The 17116-nt window shown below is 42.7% G+C and overlaps 2 protein-coding genes across 7 annotated transcripts in view; one reads left to right on the top strand and one right to left on the bottom strand.

Annotated features, from left to right (window-relative positions):
* Positions 1 to 12236, top strand: part of snx25 (sorting nexin 25) — a 317716-nt gene extending 305480 nt beyond the window's left edge. For all 3 annotated transcript variants that reach the window (XM_068029407.1, XM_068029409.1, XM_068029408.1), the window contains 3 exons: positions 3249 to 3430; positions 7400 to 7500; positions 11608 to 12236. In XM_068029407.1, coding sequence (XP_067885508.1) covers positions 3249 to 3430; positions 7400 to 7500; positions 11608 to 11703 — 379 coding nt within the window. In that variant the 3' untranslated portion in view covers positions 11704 to 12236. The remainder of the gene's footprint in view (positions 1 to 3248; positions 3431 to 7399; positions 7501 to 11607) is intronic.
* The window catches only part of lrp2bp (LRP2 binding protein), a 50949-nt gene continuing 44382 nt past the window's right edge, over positions 10550 to 17116 (bottom strand). For 2 of the 4 annotated variants that reach the window (XM_068029414.1, XM_068029411.1), the window contains exon 11: positions 10582 to 10639. Coding sequence is in view for 1 of the 4 variants with exons in the window: in XM_068029412.1 (XP_067885513.1) it covers positions 10634 to 10639 (6 nt within the window). In the remaining 3 variants the exon portion in view is untranslated. Of the gene's footprint in view, positions 10640 to 17116 lie in introns of all 4 variants that reach the window. The other 2 variants (XM_068029412.1, XR_010974848.1) reach the window with 2 other exon arrangements.

Consider the following 17116-nt stretch of genomic DNA (forward strand, 5'->3'; position numbering starts at 1 on the left):
AACACACAATATGCCTTCTTAACAGCCCTATTAACCTGGGTAGCAACTTTCAGGGATTTATGTACCTGGACACCAAGATCTCTCTGTTCATCTACATTACCAAGAATCTTCCCATTAGCCCAGTACTCTGCATTCCTGTTACTCCTTCCAAAGTGAATCACCTCACACTTTTCCACATTAAACTCCATTTGCCATCTCTCAGCCCAGCTCTGCAGCCTATCTATGTCCCTCTGTACCCTACAACATCCTTCGGCACTATCCACAACTCCACCTACCTTCGTGTCATCCGCAAATTTACTAACCCACCCTTCTACACCCTCTTCCAGGTCATTTATAAAAATGACAAACAGCAGTGGCCCCAAAACAGATCCTTGCGGTACACCACTAGTAACTAAACTCCAGGATGAACATTTGCCATCAACCACCACCCTCTGTCTTCTTTCAGCTAGCCAATTTCTGATCCAAAGCTCTAAATCACCTTCAACCCCATACTTCCGTATTTTCTGCAATAGCCTACCGTGGGGAACCTTATCAAACGCCTTACTGAAATCCATATATACCACATCCACTGCTTTACCCTCATCCACCTGTTTGGTCACCTTCTCGAAAAACTCAATAAGGTTTGTGACCTACCCTTCACAAAACCGTGCTGACTATCGCTAATGAACTTATTCTTTTCAAGATGATTATAAATCCTGTCTCTTATAACCTTTTCCAACATTTTACCCACAACCGAAGTAAGGCTCACAGGTCTATAATTACCAGGGCTGTCTCTACTACCCTTCTTGAACAAGGGGACAACATTTGCTCTCCTCCAGTCTTCCGGCACTATTCCTGTCGACAATGACAACATAAAGATCAAGGACAAAGGCTCTGCAATCTCCTCCCTGGCTTCCCAGAGAATCCTAGGATAAATCCCATCTGGCCCAGGGGACTTATCTATTTTCACACTTTCCAAAATTGCTAACACCTCCTCCTTGTGAACCTCAATCCCATCTAGCCTAGTAGTCTGAATCTCAGTATTCTCCTCGACAACATTTTCTTTCTCTACTGTAAATACCGATGAAAAATATTCATTTAACGCTTCCCCTATCTCCTCTGATTCCACATACAACTTCCCACTACTATCCTTGATTGGCCCTAATCTAACTCTAGTCATTCTTTTATTCCTGATATACCTATAGAAAGCCTTAGGGTTTTCCTTGATCCTATCCGCCAATGACTTCTCGTGTCCTCTCCTTGCTCTTCTTAGCTCTCCCTTTAGATCCTTCCTGGCTAGCTTGTAACTCTCAAGCGCCCTAACTGAGCCTTCACGTCTCATCCTGACATAAGCCTCCTTCTTCCTTTTGACAAGCGCTTCAACTTCTTTAGTAAACCACAGCTCCCTCGCTCGACAACTTCCTCCCTGCCTGACAGGTACATACTTATCAAGGACACGCAGTAGCTGCTCCTTGAATAAGCTCCACATTTCGATTGTGCCCATCCCCTGCAGTTTCCTTCCCCATCCTACGCATCCTAAATCTTGCCTAATCGCATCATCCTTTTTGATGCCAGCCTGTAGCAGTCCGTTTTAAGGCCTGTGGGCTTGGTTGTTTTGAGTGTAGCAGCGACTGCCCGGCTCAGGACAAACCAGTCTTGTCGTGGGGATCTCAATCAAGCGTTGGGTGTGTTGGGCATCTTATTTGCATATCAAAAGGGCCTAATGCCTGTAACAGATGTTGGCACTGTATGCCAATTTTTCTTCCCCCTTGGCATTTACTAATATGGAGGATGGCACACTTCTAGCTTGTAATGAGTGTGTGCTTCATGCCTTCCATATTGGAAGCTTAGGAGGCTGTTTATGGCCTGCAAAACGGACACCACGAGGCCGAATCTCTAGACCAGAGTAATGTTCGCCTGCAGTTCTATTTTGTACAGCTAATTAACAAATAAACACTCGCATTTGCATGACTCTTTTTCTCAAATGCATCTGAAGCAGATACAGTTCAGTTAAAAAAAATCAGATAATTTGCAACTAAAAATCACTCAATCAATGCCATTTGTTTTATGTGCTCCTCCCACAGTTTAAAAATGTTACTTTCAATCCTACTCTTAAGTGTCATCCAGCTCCTCAGCTCGAGCTGTCAGGCTCCAGCTCTCTCTGCTCTTCAGTTGTTCACCACTCCTGTTAGAAATACCTGTCATCTTGTTGAGTGTGCAAACCAAATCAGGGTCAGGATTCATGATGGACGAATACACAGTGCTGTGTACCATTATTCTAGGGCACAGTGTGTTAAGAGAGGGGGAGGAGGAAACCTATGGAAGACAAATAGGCAGAACAAGGTGGCACAGGGTGAGCCTCTCCAGAGAGTCAGTTGGTCAGTGAGAGCCTCAAAACATTTGCATTTGATAATCCTATCATAGGAAGGCCAACAGTTAATTAACTGTTAATTAAGAATCAGTCACAGCATTTTTATGGATCTTGTTGCGCTCTAATCAGTGTCCAATGAAAGTGAGCCTCTTCTAATGTAGCCACAAGGGAATTTTAGAAAGGTGCTTCTGACTGTTAATTCCTTGCTACAGTAGTATAGTGATTAAGTTACTGGGTTAGTAATCCAGAGGCCCGAAGTAGTGATTCAGACGGGAGTTCAGTTCCCACCACATCAGCTGAGGGATTTGAATTCAGTTAATTAAATAAATCTGCAATTAAAAAAACAAGTATCAGTAAGGTGACCATGGAACTACTGGATTGTTGTTAAAAAAACCATCTAGTTCACCAAATCACCAAGTCTTTTAGGGTAGAGAATCTGGGTCCGACCTGGCCTGACTCCAGACCTACAGCAATGTGATTGACTGTTAGCAGCCCTCTAAAATGGCCTAATAAGTCACTCAGTTGTATAGGACTGGGCAGTACATCACGTGAATGAGTTTTAAAAAATTTCACCCAAATTAATTCAGACGCATGCTTTTTAGTGCATTATTACTTCAATGTGCAACAGAATGATACAGAATAAACTGAAGCATGGCAAAAGCCAGCCAACTACCTCAAAAACCATCACTTACTCTTGTTTTCCATTACAAATGACATGAGAAGTACGTAGGATCTGACTTTCTTATGGCAAAGACACATGGCATTACTCACAGGAATAGTTTATATTCTTCAAATAAATGTACCCCCTTCAAAAATCAAGACTTTGATCGTATTTAAGTTTCAGTTATCGGGCTGTTGGAAATGTTTGACCATGACCAGTTTGTTTCATTCATTTCAGGCAAATCCGTGACACAATCAACTGGATAGTCAGTGAACAGATGCTGGTTTGCTACATCAATCTCTTTCGAGATGCCTTCTGGCCAAATGGTAAATTAGCACCTCCTACAGCTCCTAGAACAGAGCAGCAGCGATTGGAGACAAAGCACAAAGCTCAGCAGAAACTACTCGATAACATTCCAGGTATAGCTGGCGATGCATTGCATTAACTCTGGCAAGTAACTGATTTTGAATTTCTCACTAAAATCGATCAGTCCTGCTGGCTGGCCAGCCAGGCTTGTCATCAAAGGTGCAGCGTGTAATATTTGTCTTGACGACCATGGCCGAGGAATGACATTGCAATCAGACAATCATATTTATTCTGCCATCCTTTATTGGTCATTGAAATGGAGGATTGTTGCAAAGTCATTTAGTACAACTAGGGATGATTTTTTTTTCTATAAGGAAGCCTTTACTCTTGTTGACCATACTTACCAAACTTTTGGACGAGAGGAATCCTGTCCTCTCGACATTAGTGACATTTAGTTTGCTATTTTAAATGTTGCCATGTGGAAAAACACACAGAGTATCATGCTCATTCAGTATCTTTTGCATAAAACTGTGACATTTTTAACTCTTGGTCTGCTGCAGGTGGATGTCTACAGTATGTTCAGACAGCTTTTCAGCATGGTATTTCTCTGGTTGCCATGTTACTATCAACGGTTGATTAAATATTAGACTGGCTGTGGTTCTCTGACTTTAAAGATTTTGTTTCTGAAAGAGGAAGCGTGCTGCAGGTGTTCTGCCTTTTTATAAACTGATTTCTAATTTAATCAGTTAGTGAAATTAATATTCTAATATTGTTTCCCCTTTCCCTGCCCCCTCTGCTTCCTTTGGGATCGCACCTGAGCCGCCTTGACATCCCACCCTGACTGGTCAAGCAGAAATGTATCATGTTAGGAATCTGAGTCCTGGTTTCTGCACTGATTTTCCTCCCCATAGCTGGGATGCATTTGGCACTGTTTGTGTGTACACTAACTCCACACGGCAGAGGCATGAGTGGCCTCAGTCCTGGTGCTTCCACTGAGCCCAACCAGATGAGAAATCAGCATTATGGTCTCAGCATCTGCACCTGAGATACAGACAGTATGGTCTCAGTGTCTGCAGTGATGCATTGTGTATCTATTGGGAGAGTTGTTATGCATGGTCAAGCAGGGTGCATCCATTATTCCTCACCAAGGAGTAGGAGCAGGTCTGAAGTGAAGCTGTTTGTCTTGGGGATAAACTTTCTAAAAGTAGAGGATGAACCAATCCTATTGTCATACTTGTTGAAGGGTAGAAGAGATGTAAATGATCTCCTGTCCAGCCATTGCGCAGTTCTGTTTCCAATGCAGCATGTGGGACATTGACATGATTTTTTTTTTTCATTCATTCATGCAATGTGGGCATCGCTGGCTAGGCCAGCATTTATTGCCCATTTCTAATTGCCCTTGAGAAGTTGGTGGTGAGCTGCCTTCTTGAACTGCTGCAGTCCATGTGGGGTAGGTACACCCACAGTGCTGTTAGAAAGGGAGTTCGAGAATTTTGACCCATTGACAGTGAAGGAACGGCGATATAGTTCCAAGTAAGGATGGTGTGTGCCTTGGAGGGGAACTTGCAGGTGGTGGTGTTCCCTTGCATCTGCTGCCAATGTCCTTCTAGTTGGTACAGGTTGCGGGTTTGGAAGGTGCTGTCTAAGGGGCTTTGGTGCGTTGCTGCAGTGCATCTTGTAGATGGTACACACTGCTGCCACTGCATCGGTGGTGGAGGGAGTGAATGTTTGTGGATGAGATGCCAATCAAGCGGGCTGCTTTGTCCTGGATGGTGTCGAGCGTCTTGAGTGTTGTTGGGTGCACCCATCCAGGCAAGTGGAGAGTATTCCATCACACTCCTGACTTGTGCCTTGTAGATGGTGGACAGGCTTTGGGGAGTCAGAAGGTGAGTTACTTACCGCAGGATTCCTAGCCTCTGACCTGCTCTTGTAGCCACGGTATTTATATGGCTACTCCAGTTCAGTTTCTGGTCAATGGTAATCCCTAGGATATTGATAATGGGGGATTCAGTGATGGTAATGCTGTTGAATGTCAAGGGTAGATGGTTAGATTCTCTCTTGTTGGAGATGGACATTGCCTGGCACTTGTGTGGCACGAAAATTACTTGCCACTTATCAGCCCAAGCCTGGATATTGTCCAGGTCTGGCTGCATTTCTACACAGTCTGAGTATCTGAGGAGTCGCGAATGGTGCTGAACATTGTGCAATCATCAGTGAACATCCTGACTTCTGACCTTATCATTGAAGGAAGGTCATTGATGAAGTAGCTGAAGATGGTTGGGCCTAGGACACTACCCTGAGGAACGCCTGCAGTGATGTCCTGGAGCTCAGATGATTGACCTCCAACAACCACAACTATCTTCCTTTGGGTTAGGTATGACTCTAACCAGCGGAGCGTTTTCCCCCGATTCCCATTGACTTCAGTTTTGCTAGGGCTCCTTGATGCTGTACTCGGTCAAATGCTGCCTTGATGTCAAGGGCAGTCACTCTCACCTCGCCTCTTGAGTTCAGCTCTTTTGTCCATGTTTGAACCAAGGCTGTAATGATGTCAGGAGCTGAGTGGCCCTGGTGGAACCCAAACTGAGTGTCACTGAGCAGGTTATTGCTAAGCAAGTGCCGCTTGATAGCACTGTCGATGACACCTTCCATCACTTTACTGATGATTGAGAGTAGACTGATGGGGCAGTAATTGGCCGGGTTGGACTTGTCTTGCTTTTTGTGTACAGGACATGCCTGGGCAATTTTCCACATTGCCGGGTAGATGCCAGTGTTGTAGCTGTACTGGAACAGCTTGGCTAGTGGCGCAGAAGTTCTGGAACACAGGTTTTCAGTACTATTGCCGGAATATTGTCAGATCCCATGGCCTTTGCAGTATCCAGTGCCTTCAGTCATTTCTTGATATCACACTGAGTGAATCGAATTGGCTGAAGTCTGGCATCTGTGATGCTGGGGACTTCAGGAGGAGGCCGAGATGGATCATCAACTCTGCACTTCTGGCTGAAGATTGTTGCAAATGCTTCAGTCTTATCTTTCACACTGATGTGCTGGGCTCCCCCATCATTGAGGATGGGGATATTTGTGGAGCCACCTCCTCCAGTTAGTTGTTTAATTGTCCACCACCATTCATGGCTGGACGTGGCAGGACTGCAGAGCTTGCATCTGATCCGTTGGTTATGGGATCGCTGAGCTCTATCGCATGCTGATTACGCAGTTTGGCATGCAAGTAGTCCTGTATTGTAGCTTTACCAGGTTGACACCTCATTTTGAGGTGGTTTTGCTCCTGGCATGCCCTCCTCCACTCTTCATTGAACCAGGGTTGGTCTCCCGGCTTGATGGTAACGGTAGGGTGGGAATATGCTGATATTCAGGAAAAGTGTGATTTGGGGAGACTAAATAGCACGGTGGTTTAGAGATCTGCGGTTTGGCTTCTAAGAAATCCAGGTATTTCATGGGGTTTGTATTCCCTCTGTTTGCAATTCATCAATGTATCTGCATACTTATAATTTGCCATAAATTGGTCCCAAATTCTATTAGATCATCACATTTTTGGTGATAAAGATAGATAACCTCACGACCAGAATTTTCTTCATTCTATAAATGGATGCATTCTGAACACATCAAGGATCTTCCCCTCGTCCGATTGGTCCTAGGGAGTCACATGCATTGCAAAAGGTGATGTCATTAATGTGCAGGTTAAGATGTGATTGGCTGTTCTCAGACTGTATGAAAGGGCTGCCCTATAGCTACAAAATCTGACCAGCTGCTAAACTTTGACTTGGAAATGGGGAATGTATCCCTTCTTTGGTACTGTCTTTCTGATTCAGCATTCTCAACTTTATTTTAACAACTTTTAATTGTAATTAGACATGAATTTCCTCCAAGCTTAATTATAGCTACTGACACAGATGGAAAAAAGATGATCTTTGGTTATTAAACCGAACCAATGAACACTCTCTTTTAGGTTTATTAAGAATTATCTTTAACATTTTTCTCTTGAGGCGGTCTTCCTTGTGAGTGGATCAATGAGGAATCCTGTGACATGAACCAAGTGATAGTAGTTATTCTCTGGTATTCTTTTCCAGATGCACTGCAGAACCTCGTCGGACAGCAGAATGCGCGACATGGGATCGTTAAAGTTTTCAGCGCTCTACAGGAATCCAGTGCCAACAAGCATCTTCTCTATGTTAGTACAGTAGGAATTACAATTCCCAATATGGGCTCTGCCAATGAGACTTTGTGGCCAACTCGTTGGAGAAGGGTGTATAAATGTCAGCTAGTGTTGGTCCTGCTTTATTTCCATCCTGCATTTGTCTGCCCCACTCTCTTCCTCACCTGCCATCCTCTACTGCCTCATGTTAGGCAATGACAAGACAGCCAGATGAAATCAGCTGTTGCTTATTTGGGGGAAGCTGAATTTTGAACTCAGATCTCCCAATCTGACACTGGTGCATTTTTGCCATCAGCAATTTGCCCAAATTCTCTCATACCCAGCTTTGAATGGTCTATAGTGGGATTCTCCAGGGGTTGTTATTAGGACCACTGCTTTTCTTGATCTATATTCATGACCTAGACTTGGGTGTGCAAGACACAATTTCAAAATTTGCAGATGACACAAAACTTGGAAGTATTGTGAACTGTGAGGAGGATAGTGACAAACCTCAAGAGGAGATAAACAGGCTGGTGGAATGGACAGACACATGGCATCCTGTTTCTGACTTGTACATTGCTCAATGTTTAAATATAAAATGTGGTCAAGAAACTGTAAAGATATGAAAATATGTGATTGTCAGTTAAAGGAAAAATACTTTTGAATGTTATTTTAAATGGAATCAAAATAAAATGTCACACATGGCGGTGAGATGTAATAAGCGCGAGGCTGACAAGGTCACTCCTGGCTGTGTCATTTGTGGGTGATCAGGCCAACCTCCCACTATTCTCAGCTGACCATGTCTGGTCCACTGTTTGTCTTTGCCAGCTGTGAAATATTATCAATCTTGAGTGGTAGCTGGTTGATACATTGCTGCAAATCTCGCCCAGTGTTTGGTTTTGAATGGGATGAGATTGCCGTCAACAATTTTAACCTCCTCCAGCCCTAAAACTTTCCAAGATCTCTACACTCCTCCAATTTTGGCCTCTTGCGCATTCCGTATTTTAATCACTCCACTAGTGGTGGCTGTGCTTTCAGTTACTAAAGCTCTGGAACCATAACCTCTCTGCCTCATTTCCTGTCTCTCCTCCTTTACAATGCTGTACAATGCTCTCTAAAACCTACCTCTTTGACCAAACTTTTGATCATCTGACCTAATATCTCCTTATGTGATTCACTGTCAAATCTTGTTCGATCATGCTCTTGTGAAGCACCTTGGGACATTTTACTACATTAAAGATGCTATTTAAGTGCACGTTGTTGGTGTAGCAAACATCTTAACATGCTAATGTTAACCCATTTACTTTAAATGGCTATTGTAAAGATGTGACAAAAATAGTGTTGAGAACCATTTCACCAGCAATAACAACTACTTGAATTTTATGTAGCATCTTTCAATGTGCAGTGTCCAACCTCTGCTTCCGCTACACCGCCCCACCCATCCCAGCTGCAAGACCCCGGGAACAACCCCCTCATTCCGCAGGTTACCTTGCTGCCAGTCGCCTTCCCTTGGTGCTGACAAACAGACTCTAGGCTGCCCAGTCTTCGCCACCCACCCGACGGTCATCTGCTGCTTCCTGCCCAAACAGACAACAGAGTGGTGCCATTCAAAATGTCTGACTCCTGTCCGCTCCATTTCAGCAACCAATTGTTTCTGAAAAGATTCCACTAGTCGTCTTGGAAATCTATTTCATAAGTGATGAGCCCTAAATTTACTTTTTACTAATGTGAATCCATGCCTCCTTCTGCTTCACTACTTAACTTAGTGATATGCCGGCTTTACCTGTCCCTGTGCGGAAATATCGTATGCCCCTGCAGGAAGTTAAAATCACCCCTCAGTTCCTCTGACTCTAAACCTTTGTGCATCTTGGCCTATCTTCACCCCATCATTGGCTGTCCTGCCTTCAGTTGACTGGACCCTACACTCTGATATTAGCTCCCTAAGCTCCTCTGCCTCTCCACCTCCGTCTCCTCATTTTGAACCTCCTTGTCTTTGTGCTTTTGCTCACCCCTCATAATATCTCCTTCTGTAGCCCGGTGTGAATTTTGTCTGATTCTTCTCTGTGAAGCACCTTGGAGTTTTTTCTGTGTTAACGATGCTGTTTAAATCCAAATTGATCTCTTTCAGAGTTCTGCCAATATTGAGTCGTGACCTAGCTTAGCTTTCTAATTCTCTTTTCCTCACCCTCTTTTCCCAAGGGAGGTCCACCACCTCCAATTAAACGTCATAAAAGGGAAGTGACGTAAGTCACCAGGTCAATAAGGAATCACATGCACAGACCTCCATGCTGTCAAACAATGTTTGTCTTTTTTTTATTCATTCATGGGATGTGGGCGTCGCTGGCTAGGCCAGTATTTATTGCCTATCCCTAATTGCCCTTGAGAAAGTGGTGGTGAGCTGCCTTCTTGAACCACTGCAAGTCCATGTGAGGTAGTTACACTCACAGTGCTGTTTGGAAGGGGGGGGTTCCAGGATTTTGGTCCAGTGACAGTGAAGGAACGGCAATATGGTTCCAAGTCAGGATGGTGTGTGACTTGGAGGGGAACTTGCAGGTGGTGGTGTTCCCATGCATTTGCTGCCCTTGTCCTTCTAGTTGGTAGAGGTCGCGGGTTTGGAAGGTGCTGTCTAAGGAGCCTTGGTGCGTTGCTGCAGTGCATCTGTTAGATGGTACAAACTGCAGCCACTGTGCGTCGGTGGTGGAGGGAGTGAATGTTTTTGGATGGGATGCCAATCAAGCGGGCTGCTTTGTCCTAGATGGTGTCTGTTTAATACATAACCATGAACCCCATAGACTTGTTCTCCAGACCTGTTTGATAATTCTATGTGTGCTCAGGAGAGCTATTTCCACACTAGAAACTCAAAATATCCTAACCCAGTTACAGTTAATGACTGGTAACAATTGATTTCTGTTAATAAATGTAATACAAAAACCTGTAGCAAAGACATTGAGTTCTTACAAATGTGATTTAATAAAACCCAGAACAGTGTTAGTGATAGAATACTGAGACTCAGTTATTTAGTTGTTGAATGACTTTATTAACACAGTCACATCACTGTTGGAATTTAAAGTGTAGTTTGTGTGGTGGTATTCACAGGATGACTGAAGTATTAATCCTGTCAGGAGGGCCACAAAGCTTCCACCTTCAGTTCTCCTATTCATTTGCTTGGTTAAATCTGAAATTTAAAATTAGAGTCATGTAATCTACTAAAGAGAACAGAACTTTAGCTAAACGCTAAGATGGTATTTCTAGACCCCTTATCATTAAATTGTGGTGAATCTTTTGGAAAGCAGACCATCATAGGGGTCCGGTCATTAATATTCTATATTCTGCATTATTAATATTCTCAAAGTTATTGAAGAGTTTTATAGAATGGGTGAATTTCTTTTATTCATTCATAGGATGTGGGCATTGCAAGGCCATCCCTAATTGCCCTTGAGAAGGTGCTGCTAAACTGCTGCCTTGAGCAAAACTGAGGATTTACTAAGCCATTTCTAAGGGCAGTTTAGAATCAGCACAATATGAATTTGAATTGTAATGGGCTCTGTGTACTTATGTTAGTGGACGGAGGTGTGATCAGACTACCTGCATGCCGTAGAATCTATATAGGTTCTATATCCAACAGCCAGAATTCTGCAAGTGATTGGCTCTAGGGCATTTGGTAACCTTGATGATTGACACACATTCCATCCGTTATTGCCAGACAAACTGTGGGAAATGGAAATTGAGTTATGTCCAGAACTGCAAATTAATTTGATTAAGCTTGCCTGAGCCTATCCAGAACCTCATGCATATATATAAATATACAAGCTGCTTTGGCCAGATCAGACCTTTGGAGAGCTTGCAGTGGACACTTGACAGATGCTCATCTGACAGAGCTGGACTTAACAACCTCCTTCCCTACCAAAACTACTTCAGAGTCCCAGCACCTGCTGGTTATGTGTATCTATCCGGATATGTGGATAGAGCACCCTCTCATGGGGCTTTGTATAACATCAGTTTCCTGGAACCAGACAGGCAGATTCAGCAAAGCTTTCTGGACAGGATCTGTTAGGTTCAGATTTGTCAACTGGATTTTGAAAGACGGGATGACATTTGTGTGTTAAACCTTTCTTCCGTTTTTTTCCCCCTTGCGCCTTTCAGATGCTGTTGGAGTTGCTCCTGATTGAATTATGTCCAGAACTGCGAATTCATTTGGATGAACTTAAAGTCTGCCCGAGTCTATCCAGCACCTCATGAATATATATGAAGTAAAAGTCATAATGGACCTAAAGTAGTTTTTTTTTAAAAAACACAAGCTACAAACTTTTTTCCAGAAGGACAAATAGGCCGGGATATGTTGATGTTTATTGTTTCTCCTCACACATGACAGATGTAGCACTAAGTGAAATGACTTTATGCTTCAGCATTGCTGAATCAATGCATAAAGCTACTTATTTTTTCCTTTCACGCTGATATCCGGTAGTTTGATTCTTTAAGAAGTACAGATGCCAGTAATTAATGTTGTGAGAAATGGAATAAATATTTTTTAAGACAACTTGAGAATTGTATTATTTTTGTTGGTGGTGCATGTGTCGTATCTAAGTTGCAAGCTCCTCACAGAGGAATTTAACATTCCTTTCTTATCAGTGACCATTGAGTAGCCTCTGTGTGCAATATGTATGTAGATCATTGTGAATATTTTATTGTTAAATAGAACTAGATTTTATTTTTACCAAAGATTTCAATGGTGTAGATGATTTATAAGCAATAAATTATGACGAAAATCTAAACTCTTCAGTGCAAACTTTCTTCTGTTGCTCAATGTCGTACCAAATGGGATTTTTAACATGGGTTATTGATTTCCATCAGATCTCTTCTTGGATCTCATCTGTTTAAAATAAAATTGTGATAGCCCTGGATACTCCATCTACCTAACACTGGCATTGCTGTGCAGTTCAGACTGTTGAAAATGAAGTAGTGCAGGTTGTGTGTGTATGAGGAACAGCCAGGGGTGATTTTACTTCTTGATTTTTGCCTACCTTATAGGGGAAATGTTTTGATTTCTCTGCAGCTCCAAAGCTGAAAATTAGAACTCGCCATATGAAGATTCACAAGCAGTTAGCCATGTTCTATATTTGTTGAAGGTCCAATGCATCACATCATTCTCTTCATTGTAACATTATGACTAATTATAAGTGCTCAGATTTGCAAGAAATATGTGGCACAATGAGCAAGTTAGTGTACGAGTACAATTTATATTTTGTAACTACATGCTCAGGGGACTCTGTTCTGGTCGTGAGGCATCAAAATTAGTTTTTGTTCATCTGGTTCAATTGATTGTGATGCATAATGTAAGCAACTGTTTTATTGATGCCAAATCACATACAGCACTGAGGCAATAAACTCTCAAAGCCAGTCATCTAATCAATGACTGCCCAAAATCAGTCTTGCTGATGCAGGATGCAGGCTTGAACCTACTGGGAGACTACCAGTGAACATATGAATTAGGAGCAGGAATAGGTCACTCAGCCCCTCGAGCCTACTCTGCCATTGAACAAGATCATGGCTGATCTGATTGTAACCTCAACTCCACATTTCCACCTACACCCAATAACCTTTCACCCCCTTGCTTAGCAAGAAGCTATCTAAAATCTATCTAAAAATATTCAAAGACTCTGCTTCCACGCCTTTTGAGAAAGAGAGTTACAAAATTTCAAGACACTCAGAGAAAAATATTCTCCTCATCTGTCTTAAATGGGTGACCCCTTATTTTTAAACAGTGACCCCTAGTTCTAGATTCTCCCACAAGAGGGAACATCCTTTCCACATCCACCCTGTCAAGACCCCTAAGGATCTTATGTTTCAATGACCTGTTTTAGCTGCACAATACTACAATTTTGTTCAATACTCACTTTTTTTTTTACCTTTCCCCACACCACCACTGGTCTTTATAATTTATTGCAGTTCTTTCCCCCGACCCCATGCCAGACACTTGCCCGCACTCTTCCAGTTCTAAATTGACCAATGGTTCAGCTCTCACTTCTGTCCTATGGGTAACACCATCCTCAAAATGGTCAGGCTGAGATTATGAAGCAAACATGTAAAATTGCATGCTAAGGCATTACATTGTACCATGCCACCATGCAGAATATAGGAACAGCAGTAGGCCATTCAGCCTCTCAAGTCTGTTCTGCCATTCTATTGGATCATGGCTCATCTGTACCTCAATTTCAATTACCCACCATTGCTCCACATCTTTTGATACCCGTACAGCAACAACTTGCATTTATTTAGCACTTTTAATGTCTCAAAATATCCCAAGGTGCTGCACAGGAGCATTTATCAAACAGAATTTGACCCCTAACAAAAATGTATGGAGTTCAGTCTTAAATTTCAATTGACTCAACAACCACAGCTTTTTGGGTGAGAATTCCAGATTTTCCACTACCTTTTATGTGAAAAAAAGTCCTCCTGATTTTACTAATTTGCATAGCTTTAATTGTAAGATGATGTCCCCTTGTCCTGGATTCCCTGTGAAATAGTTTATCTGTATGAATCTCTTATATTAAAGTCCTCAATTAGATCATTCCTCAACTTTCTAAACTCAAGGAAGCACAAACCTAACCTGCCCATATAATTTAAATCTTTACACCTCTGTTCTGTTCCAGCGAATGTATCTTTCTGGAGGTGCAGTGCCTCATATCTGTAATTTCCTCAACTATTTTTTAAAATCCCTGGGGTGGAAACCATCGACCCTTGGAGATTCATTTATCTTGCACTGAGTTACATTTTTAATTTCTTTTACTTTTACTTTTATTAACTCCACGAGGTTCCTGTCCTTGTCTTATGTTTATGTTCCTCATACCACTGATATTTTGTCCTCTTTCCAAACTGTGAAAACAGGCACAAAGCACTCATTTAACAAGTCTGCCATTTCCTTATTATCCATTATAGTCTCATCTGCATCTCTCGTTAATTGACTTCATAATATATTTATAAAAACTTGTTGGCTTTGATACGCCTTGCAAGATTTTTTTCATATTCACTTTTTGCACCTGTTACTTTGTTTCCCTTTGTCCCGCCCAGTCCCCTGGATTCCCTTTCTCCCTTAGATTGTGCACACCTTTGAGCTTGCTTCTTACCTTGTTTATTAACCATTGTTCTTTTTTGGGGTATGTGCAGATTTTCTATTCCACCAAATAACTTACTTGAAAAATTCCCACAGTTTGTCTTGTGGGTTTACCAATTAACAGTTCAGCCCAGTTTATTCTGGTCAATTCATTTATTTTTTCAAAGTTTATCTTAAATTAAAAACACTGGTTTGTGACTCTCCCTCTCAAACTTAATATAAAATTCAGTCACATTATGGTCATTATTCTCAACATGCTCCCTTCCTCAGATTTTTAACTTAATAGTGGTTCAATGCTCATCACTAAATCTAGAATGGCATGTTCCATTGTTGGTTCCAAAATATAATTGTTCTAGAAAACTGCCCACAATACATTCTAGAAATTCATTGTTTTTACTGCTGTTAGGACCAGGTGAGAAAGAGGTCTCTGATTCCTTTTCAGCCTTCGCCTGGTCTTACTGTAACAGGGTTTTATTTTAAACAAACCACGTTTCTCGCTCCCCCCTGGTGAATCCTTGTTCACCACTTTCCAATTATACGGCAAAGAAATTAGCACAAACAGGCTTTCTTAGGTTTAAAGAAGAAAAATTGAAATTTATTAAAACTTAACCTTAAACTCTAATTCGGTTGACGCCTACGGATACACAACGCGCCCACACTGGCATGCACATGCAAATAGAGACAGAAAAGAGCAGAAGAAATAAAGTGGAAAAGTTTGAGGCAACTTCTGAAGAGTTTTTGTTATAGGTCTTCGAGCTCACTGTAGAGTCCTTAACTATAGGTGGTTCTTGCTTTTTGTTGGGAACCCAGTATTCTTCGTAAACCTTTCTCACTGTAGGAGACTGTTCTCTCTTGGGGTTCATGTGTCTTCAGTCCATTTTTGGAGTTCTGTGAGAGAAAGAGATGGGAGCAGACAGGAGAAGGAGGTCTGCTTCAGTCCAGGAACAAAGAGCTTTCTGCAGACCCTCAATTCAAACTCTGCAGCAGCCAGCTAGTCATGTGACTAACTGGTCTGACGACGTCTGTGGATTGAATTGGAGCAGGAAACAGCTTCCCTGTCTATAAGCACTGTCTGCTAATATGTAAAAATGTCCTTCCACTTAGGGGGCTGGGCAACCCCTTGTAACGGGCCTTCTCTTCTTCCCAGCAACAATTTGAAATTTAATGTCCATGTGGCAAAATAAATGTGCTTCATTCTTGGCAGGTGGGGGTCTGCATGACACTAAAGTTGGGAGAAGCTGGACAGCTCATGTGAAAATTAAAATCTCTCATGATAACCACATTGTTTCTGCTATGTGCTTCTCTGAATTCTTTATTTATACATAACCTACTGCCTCACTACAGTGGGTAGAAAACGCCTTCCAGTTTCTTGTTCTGTTCCTTAATCCTATCCATAATGTTTCTACTTTCTTATTACACTTACTTATATTGCTGATATTGTCAATATTGCCATTACTCCTTTCTAATGATCCTATAGCTCCTGTCAAAGGAGGGTTGGCGAGTTGCTGCAATGCATCTTGTAGATCAGGTGTGTCCACCCTTTTCATTGTGAAGGGCCACATTACAATTTTTGTCCTACATAGGGGGCCAGTGAGGAAATTTCATTAAGTTAAAGGCATTAAAAAATTTATCTTACTGTTAATCAGAACAACAAATGTGCATTTTTGTGACAAAGCTTTAAATGAGATGACTGATCTATTTAACTTTCTTGTCACTATGTTAAACACCGAGTTAGTGAGATGCCAGGCATTGTTTTTGCTTTCATAAGTAGTCAATCTCTGCCTGCACACTTGATGTTATGATGTGGAGTATTCTGGATAGATGTCCATCTGTCAGGAGAGATCTTGATCTCTCCCCCTCACTATCTCTCTCCCCCCTCCCCTCTCTCCCTCCCTCCAACTGCCCTCTCTCCCTCCCTCTCTCTCCCTGCCCCTCCCTCTCTCTCCCTACCCCCCCCCCCCCCCCAGCCTGCCTCCCTCTCTTTCCCCCCTCTCTGTCTTCGTGCCTCCCTTGCTCCATGATCCATGTTCCCCACTACCTGCTCCTCACAGCAGCCAAACCCACAACTGGATACTGACCTTACCTGTTTTATCGAAGCTGGGGCAAATGGAGGGGGGAACCTGCAAGATACAGGACATTTAGTAAACCACACAAAAGCAGCAGGGGCAGCCAATTCCAGGGTGCCTGTGCCACATTCCACCAATCAGTGCTAATCCCCATCTGGTCAGCCTCTTTCAGTCACAGAGAGTGTCCAGTCATAGATAGGGGGTCCCCTGCTCGTCAGACATAGGTTCTGCCTACCCTCTCCACTTGGCATACAGGGGAGTCATCAATCAGAGCCGAGGCACGGGTAGATTGGCGGGCTGGATGGAAACCTTTGTTGGGCTGGATTCTGGCCCGTGGGCCATTTGTTGGACAACCCTGTTGTAGACCCCTACTGCCAGTGTGTACCAGTGGTGGATGGGTTTGCAGATCAAGCTGCTTGGTCCTTGATAGTGTTGATGAGTGTTGTTGGAGCTGCACTCATCCAGGCAAGTGCAG

This window comes from Heterodontus francisci, chromosome 4 (assembly GCF_036365525.1).
Source record: "Heterodontus francisci isolate sHetFra1 chromosome 4, sHetFra1.hap1, whole genome shotgun sequence".
Taxonomy (NCBI): Eukaryota; Metazoa; Chordata; class Chondrichthyes; order Heterodontiformes; family Heterodontidae; genus Heterodontus; species Heterodontus francisci.